Source organism: Sparus aurata, chromosome 17 (genome assembly GCF_900880675.1).
Source record: "Sparus aurata chromosome 17, fSpaAur1.1, whole genome shotgun sequence".
NCBI lineage: Eukaryota > Metazoa > Chordata > Actinopteri > Spariformes > Sparidae > Sparus > Sparus aurata.
Genome location: NC_044203.1, coordinates 9,850,765 through 9,859,836, shown reverse-complemented (window position 1 = coordinate 9,859,836; position 9,072 = coordinate 9,850,765). Strand labels below are relative to the sequence as shown.

General features: G+C 43.3%; 1 protein-coding gene across 2 annotated transcripts in view; it reads left to right on the top strand.

Annotated features, from left to right (window-relative positions):
* zfpm2a (zinc finger protein, FOG family member 2a) overlaps positions 1-9,072 on the top strand; it is a 121,620-nt gene that overhangs the window by 73,824 nt on the left and 38,724 nt on the right. Inside the window, exon 5 of one of the 2 annotated variants that reach the window (XM_030393497.1) lies at positions 1,739-1,847. In XM_030393497.1, coding sequence (XP_030249357.1) covers positions 1,739-1,847 — 109 coding nt within the window. Of the gene's footprint in view, positions 1-1,735; positions 1,848-9,072 lie in introns of both variants that reach the window. The other variant, XM_030393496.1, reaches the window with a different exon arrangement.

Sequence of the window (9,072 nt, the reverse complement as noted above, 5' to 3'; positions counted from 1 at the left end):
CGAGGATGACTTAAATTACAGAGGTCCTCTCTGTCTCATCTGCTGCCAGGACGGGATAAGGAGATGCCAGGAGAAGGAATAAGAATATCAGCAGACACAATTCACTGTTTGTGTTTGATCAGTTTAGCTGGGTAGTTTGCCAAAGTGCGCATCCATATATATATTTATATATGCAGCATATAAATATATGTAAGGACAATTTATAAATCTGTCTTTATTTGGTGTCTGCATTTGTTTTCTTAATTCGCAGTCGAAAATCCAAACAGATTGCTATCATCTCTCTGAGATTTATTTGGTATTTGTAAATAATGCGCCCTAAAAAAAAAAATAAAAAAAAAAAAAATCAGTTTGTCCTCCAGCCTCAGACTAGATAGAGTTCATGGAAAGAGAAATGGGCGGGTGGAGGAGGAGGAGGAGGAGGAGGAGAGAGGAGGAGGAAGAAGAGGAGGAGGAGGAGGGGGCATGCAGGCGCACTGCCGGAGCACAGTGCTCATCTCTTGTGCATATCTGTGCCAATTCAGACCTTTAACATGCTCAAGTGACATTTGCATTTATCCTTGAAGGTTGTTGCCTTTTGCGGGGGAGAAATAAGTGAAAAGCGCGAGAGAGAACCAGTATTTTTCTTTTGCATTAGGCAGATGGACAGTGTCCTGTCGCCGGCTGCCTCAGATGGAAAAAGAAATGAAGTGTCGAGATTGCACCCCAACCCATTTTCTCTTAGCTAAACTATTTCTGTAACATCCTAATGAAGGAGGGCCCCGAGGTTCAAAAGTAATGGCCTTGAAATACTGACATTTTGCCTTTGAGTAATAGGCTACTGTACCCGGCTGCCTGAGATGTTGCCACCAGCCCCCCCAACGCACGCTCGACACCACCAACACAGTGTTTTGTAAGAGGCACCAGAAAAAGAACACCGAAATGAAATAAGGCAGAATAGAAAATCGGGTGAGGATAAACAGAGCAAGCAAATCTAGTGACACTGCAGCGTGTGAATCTATTACGGCGGACGTAGCACTCTATCTCCCTGTTTTATTTCTTCTTTCCGAGAAATAAAAGTCCACGTTTGACCTCTGACCGAGAAGAAAAATGACCTTACGCATTCAGAATAATTTTTCCGGCATATTATAAAAACTCTAACCTCAATCGCCCTTTGAAATGGATACTGATTCTTTAAATTCTTCCCTGCTTGTTTCAGGAAATAGTGAGATCCTGGCGATAGCGAGGCACAATGTGCCCAAAGTTCACCGCCGAACACTCGCTTCCTTCTCTCTGAAAGTCACCGGCCTTTTTTTTTTTTTTTTTCCCCCTCCTTTCTTTCTTTCTTTTTTCATAATTCCCAGACACCTTAGATGGTTCTCCTTAATCTAGGAGATCTGATGCTGAATCACAGGGTTCAATCCTGGATGGTTATTCCTCCTTTTTGATACAATGCAGGCTCTTACACCCATTTGTCACCACTCCAGCCACTGTACAGCCTTTGTCTGCAGGCCACCGCACACACGCGCACACACAAAACCTGTCCTCATTCTCACATCTTCTCAGCAATGTAAAAAAAAAAAAAAAAAATTGGATTGGATTGGATTGGATTGGGGTGGACTTGCATGCTGTATAGTTTCTGAAATTGTCTGTTTATGGCCATTCAGAGCGGCAGAAGAGCGTAACTCAGTGGTTATTAATGTTTCTTTAATCACCAAAATAAGCAAATGATTAGTGTTTGTTATCTGTCCCCGTCCAGAAGACGAAGAGCACGGTCCCGGTGGTGCTGAGCGCCGGCCCCAGGTGGCTGCTGGATGTGACTTGGCAGGGAGCGGAAGACAACAAAAACAACTGTGTGGTGTACAGCAAAGGTAAGCAAGCAGCGCCGGCATCCTGTTATCTCTCCGCGGCGCAACACACCACGCCACAGCACCGCCGCAAAGACAATCCTCCATCCACTCCACTCCACTCCCGCCTGTCTCTCTCTCTCTCTCTCTCTCTCTCTCTCTCTCTCTCTCTCCCTCTCCGTCTGTCTCCCTCTCTTTCTTTTACTTTTTTCTCCCCTCTTTCTTGCTCCCCTCGCTTCTCAAAGTCACAAGCGCACACAAATAATTGCATGTGGGCAGCCACAAGGACACACAAAGAGGCATGCATGCGCACCCCCCCCCCTCCCACACCATATCTGTTTTACTCCAAAGAGTAATTTATATCACTAAAACTCTGATTAGGAACTGAGAAACATCACTTGACGCACAAAGTAAATGGTCTTTAGATTTCACAAGGTAATTAATGCCCCTTTTTTTTTTTCTCTTTTATACTAAGTGAATCCCTATCTCAAGGCAGATAGCGAGAGTGGAGATGCTATTTTGCTTCATTTGTTCTCTCGCTAATTCAGCAAAGCTTCAGCTGTATATCTTTAATAAGTCGGACGCATTCGTACAAAACCCCCGGCAGAAATGGATTTATGTAAATATGCGCAAAGGGAAACACAACGTATCTGTCAGAGAATCCATGTTGCTCGTTCAGCTTTGACCCTAAAGCACAAAAACACCGAGTGAAGCACTGTCATCAAGATAAACTCCTCAATCTGCCGCATTGTGTCCGGCGAGAAACCCTCATTAAAAACAGCCCAACGTGGATCCGTGGAGAGCCTGGTTGGTTGCAGATTGTACGGGAAGATGCTCAGACTGTACACAGCCCTGACACTACAGTCTGTAGCTTCACTTCTCATGAAAGCGCGAGGCTTCTGCTGCTATAATTGGGTCTTGACGGGTGTTAACCAGAGAGACACAGCAAAAAATAAATACGTAAATAAAAAATGTGTTTTGGATTCCAAAGGGGTGAAGGGAAGGGGCTCCATTTATCACTTTTCAAAAATGATTACCCCGTGACAATACCCCCAAAGCTGAAATGGAGCTTCTTCTCCCCTCAAAGTGAATAAGTGGCAGGAGTGGGATTTGCAACCCGGATTTTCAGTCTCCCAATTCTCATCTACTAATCACTAGACTGCACTGGGGAGTTATCCTCTTAACCGGCTACTTAACTTTGTGCTCTTTATCACCAAATCATTAAAGTTTTGATAAGCTGTTAAAGGAGATTATGCACTTCTTTAAAATCTTCTAATCTTTTTGCTCGGAGACTGACTGTATGAAACAAAAAAAGGGCAATAACAGGATTTCTCACTTTGTGTGTGTGTGTGTGTGTGTGTGTGTTAAGTCTGGAGAATTTCCTCTGCCACTCTTCATACATGTATCCTGCAGATAGTATCACACGCAGCACCGTCACCTCGGCCTGCCTATCGCTGATGGCTCCTTTGTTTGTCACTTCCAGTTTGACCTTATTAAATTAAACACAATAACATCTGCAGACGTCCCCCTCGTGAGACTTGTTCTGTGTTGTGCCGTGTAAGTTCATTACAGTAAATCCTCCGCTAGAATCTTCGCACGCTTGCCAACTGATGATAGGCGATAATAGAGAAAGAGAGAGAGAGAGAGAGGATGGTGAACAAAAAGAATTAATTTCAAAATCTCGGCGTACAAGTTGAGTATCTCTTGTCACCTCGTAGTTACACAAAATTAAGCGGGGAAAAAAACTGCGTAAAATACGCCGGATATTATTTCGCGTCAAGTTTTAGCATGTTCAGCGATGGAAGTGTTCTATATCTTATCAGACAAATGGTTGTATTCATTAAATGTCGCAATAAACTAGCTTGATTTTGAAAGCCTCACCACTTCGCTACACTAAATGGGAAAAACCTCGATACTACTGTGATACCACAATGTACCCAAAATTCAGGCTGTGCAATTCCATACTAGCTTTGTGGCAAAGTCGCTACAAAGCTTCGGATAAATTGGTTGGGTGTCCGCTTTTCTCGGCTCTCTGCCCAAAATTGTTCCACAGTTTGCTCCCGGCGACTTTTTTTTTTTTTTTTTTTTTTTTTTCCAGGTGGACTGGGAGTAAGTTCAAAAAGTGGCGGAAGCGTTTGATGCCGTTCAGCCGTTGGACACTTGCGTCTAGACTCGATTTACGCCGCTCATTCTTCTTCGTCGCCCTCTTTTAAATATTCCAATCTGCATGTGTGGGCACCCTCTGGAGGTGACATTGAAATTGAATTTCAGCGTGCTGAAAATATCAAATCTTTATCAAATTCAATTTTGAATTCGGCCTTGGTTTTGAAGCGGCGCTGTGGAGTGGCGTTTATCGTGTCGACACGAGCGTGGATCGACTAAAAGGAAGAGGCTCCGGCAGGAACTTTCTTCCCACCTCGAAAAGCTGAGGCCCAGATTGTTTATATCTTCACCCTTGTGCTATTTCTCCTCTGTAGGCTGCTTCATTGCTCCCTGAGATGCGTTACTTATGGAAAACAGTGAATATCTCAATACACAGTATGCTTGCAAAATATGTTTTGGCTCACGTTTCAGTGGTCTCGGCTTTCTTTATGGCTGCCTGCAAAGATAGTAGCAGTTCACTTTGGATGCTTGCCAGTGTGAATCTATGGGGGAGTATCTCTAAGTAAGGACTGGTGATTGGTTTGAGTGGCTGTAGCTTACTGTTGGGTGTTCTGTCCTATGATTTCTGCATTACATTTTGTACAACTGCTCATCCCCTGTCCCCGAAACTTGTCATTCAGGAAGCCGGGCAAATATGTGGAGAGGGAGAGAGGACAGGATTCAGCAAAAATGATTCCACTGAGAGTTGTATTCCAGCAGTGTGTTATGTATAATACATGCACCAGAGAGTGTGTAACAAGCAGCAGGGCGGTGTAGTCAGGGTTCCCCCACGGGGCGCCCCTGGTCATCAGCACCAAGACAAGCTCACCTTATAGTGTCAAATATAGATTGCTGTTTTTTTGGTTTTTTTGTTGCCTATTTATTACAATCCTACAGTTCCAGTTTTTCTCCTGTCTGTGTCATTTTATCCGGATAAACAGAAAGACGGGAACATTTTTATCAATTTAAAGGAATTAGAGGACCATCAGTAACATTTGGTGCATTTGAATGTCTCAAATATGAAAGATATTTTCATGAATATGAATTCCTCTTTGAATCCCTGTTCTTAAAATGAGGAGCGGGATGAGCCCCGAAGTAGAAGTGGAGAAAACTGCAATATCTGTTTTTCCCAGGCTGTCAGCATGGCCCTGTTTGTTTTACATTAAACTCCCAGGAAGAGCCTTAGCAGCCAGCCATTACTAAAACTCTCAAGTCTACTACTGCGCTAACTCATTATCGAGAAATCCACCTGGAACTCCCACAATGCTCTCCTCCACACTCCGACAGTTTCTTTGAACCGCTGAAGTTATAGAAACAGGCAGCAAGTCTGCAGAGTAATTATATGTTACAGTAACGCCGGAGACTGAGGGGGGAGAGAGAGAGAGAGGGGGAGAGAGGGAGAGAGAGAGAAAGAGAGAGAGAGAAACAGGCAGAGGGAGAATGACAGACAAGGACCCAGAGAGAGAGAGCGAGCGATAGAATCCAGTGGAGAATTTTCTCTACAGATAAACAACAGATTGATAAACAATACATCTGGAAAGTAGGATAGATGTGACAAAGGGAAAAAAAATAAAAAATCAGCCCCATTTTGATTTTTCTTTCTTTCAACATCTCCCAGTTGAATATATTACAAATGAAGGTTCTGCTCAAATGCTGCAAGCCCGCCTCACTGGAAGAATTTTAGCAACTGTTTGGAGAGAAAATATGGCCAAGCCCAACTGGGATGCATCTGATGCAGTCAGACAGTTTTTTTTGTTTTTTTTTTAAAGGCTGACTCTGGCGTTGTTCTATATTGCAGCACGTTCTTTCCTACTGAAGACGTATCTCTTTAAAAAGCGGGTCATAAATACGTTGTTGCATGTTGTAAATATGCTAAACAGTTTGGTTTGACAGCTGGGCACTGTAGCTTTCAACAAATGTTCCTCCAACAGGAGAAAATAATTATTTTGTTCAGGACTATTTTCAGCAGCGGAGTAATACACATTTATAAATGCAGAGCGAGAGGATGCTGTGTGCGGGGCTGAAAGAGAAACTACAGGGCCCATGTTCGCTACAATAAAGAAAAATGATACCCAGTGCAATCTCGTGGCTGAATAATGTGTTTTTAAGAGTTTTTTTCAGAACAGTGGAGCTCAGTAGCACAGAGGATGAAGATAAGTCTCACATGTGTTTAATTAACTGTTTGTATTGGCCTTTATTTTTAAAAAAGGGAATGCATTGATTGTAACAAAAAAAAATCGAGAAACACCACCAACATTTTTTTATTGGAATTTTTTTTTTGAAAATGCTAGCTTACTTCTATTTGATCAAACTTCACATTCCTGCAGTACACCACAGTCCCCTTTAATAAAAACCTCTCCACGGTGTGCATTTGCTGAGGTTAAACACAGTCGGATCTGAGGGTGCCGCTAAAGACGAGTTTCGTTTTGAGGTCCAAAATACAATTTATGGCTTCATTCATTCTCAGTGTGAGCCCTCATTGTGCTTACCCCATTGTTACCTGATATCTGAGCCCATTGAAACTATACACACTCCCTGTGACCACATTATGTGGCATTATTCAGAGGTCACCTAAACTTTTCAACTATAAGCCTCTTAAGCCAGACCACATTCAGATACAGCATGTCCAATAAGTCTCCAGAGCAACTTAGCCCATTGTTCGTGCAGAAATTGACCAATGTAACTAGGCCGTTTTACATAAGCCCGGACAGTGCCGAATTAGCCAACTCGCTGTGTCTTTGTATTATTTCATATTCTCTAAGTCTTCACAATCAGATCCTTTTTTATGCCTTCATTTGCTCTTTCCACTGCTCCAGAGCTGTAGACCTCTGAGGCATAAGATGAACTAATGTGACCTGCCTGGACAGATGTAGTATCTATTTGACTCTTTTTTTTTTAATAAAACGAGCCTTACAATGTCCTGCAATAGAGACATTTGCAGTTTTTCATCATCCCAGAAATGAAAGCGTAAAAAGCTGAACTGTTTCCTGCGCTGCGCCCCGGCAGCACGCTGCATTAGACGTCGCGAGGAGAGGACTCTTACAGTTCAAAATGTAATTGTTCATTTCAACCCTCCTCTTTCAAAATGACTGCGGCGAATAGGAGGTGCGAGGGGTTATTATCTGTTATCTGGGAACATAGCGAAATAGTGTGACTGAATAATAACTAAACAACTGACACAATGTAAAAATTTCATTATCAGTGTATTAAAACAAAATTGTACCCTAAAGGAGTCCCCACCACAGCTCCGAGCAGCCGACTAATTATGTTTAATTAAAAGACAACAGATCAACAGAATCGTTTTCATTAGGAAATTATTAATGATTCCACTGCAACAATAATTGATTGCACTGAGCCACGCGATAACTCGGTACGGTCAGGCTGGAGTGAGCCGGGTGGAGAGGAGCGGCTGGTTTAGGCGTTTGGCAGCTGTTGAGTAGCGTGTCTTGTAGCTGAAGCTCGCACATTAGCAATTGAGGAGAAGTTCTAAAGCTGGCTTTATGGAGAGGAGAGGAGAGGAGAGGAGAGGAGAGGAGAGAAGGAGGAGGAGAGCGTGTGGTGGGTTAAGGACAGCAAAATCCAAATCATACGGCGATCTCAGAGGACTTAAGCATCCCACACATGTATTTAGGAGCACACAAAATCACACGCATTTCAGTACACATGGCTGAGAAAGGGAACACACTCCCCTTATTATTTTCTCTCCCTACAAACACATTCAAGAGGGCGTTTTCTCTCCTCTTTTTTTTTTTCTCTCCGTCTCACTCGCAAGCATATAAACTACATGCACGCACACACACACACACACACACACACACACACTTCCATTCAGAGCCATGTGAAAGACGTCAGCTCCAGACGCTTCCTCCGACAGCCTTTTATGTGCATTGTTCTCCCGCCGCGCAGGCAGGCAGCTTCCCTGTGCTAGACACTATACCACAGCCACCAGACACCACATTCTGCCACAGCACCCACATTCGCTCGCAAACACGCTCGCGCGCAGACCAAACGCCATTACCCAACATTTGCATAATGGCTGCTGACACATATATGTCCATCTGCATTCAGCTTAGACTAAGCCGTGAGACAAAAACAACAATACCGCGAGAAAATGTAAAAAGAAGTGATGGGCACTGATGAGGGACGAGATTTTCATACATCACCATGCAACTTTGGAATCGTAGCTGTGGTCTGTGTGTACATTTTTTTGGGGAGTATGTGCTTGTAATTTGTGTTGTGTGCATGTGTGTGTGCGTGTGTGTGTGTGCCGGTCGTCCTTGTATCAATGCCACGGAAGGTGTCGGGCTAATGAGCGTGGGCTGTCCTTAGAGCAGGAGGGTTTGGGCTGTGCCATTCACTCTGCATATTTAAATGCCTTGTAGAGCTTAAGCAGGCCCACTTTTCCATGTCAGGGCAGCGTTCAATCCTGCTGCGACCATTAATTATGATACCATTGTGCTCCAGTGTGGCTAATAAGAGTGATGTATTGCACCCTCGTGGCATTATAATCATCTGAGTGAAGTACCTGGACTACACTGAGCTCGCTTTAAGCACCACGTTTCAAAAAAAAAAAAAAAAAAAAAAAAAAAAAAGGAAAAAAAAAATAACAGGGAAGTGAAGAGGACGCTTCTTCCCTCCTCTTAGCCTCCACTGCTGGCTGCTCTGGTTAATGCTTACTACATGAGAGTGTGTCACAGATTTAACTTCTCTATAATTGTCTAATCAATGCTGAGAAATGCTTTGGTATTGATCATGCAGGAGGGCTGACTGTGTGTCCAGGAGGGAAGACACACAAACACACACACACACACACAATCGCATTAAAAGCAGATATGAGTCATTGTTTTTGATCATTTCTCTCACTTTGTGGTCCACACCCGTGCACTCTCCCTCCCTGCGCTCTGTAAGACTGTCATAGGAGCGATCTGCGTTGCTTTCGCAGATGTCTTTGAACACAGAACTGGTTAAGTGGATTTTGAGGAGCCGCTTCTTAATATTTGGAGCATGCCTCCTCAGTGCTGAATGTGTTCAATACAGATGGGAGAAAGAAGAAGAAAAAAAAAGATCACATTTTATTACATTAATCACTGCAAGTTAATGTGATTAT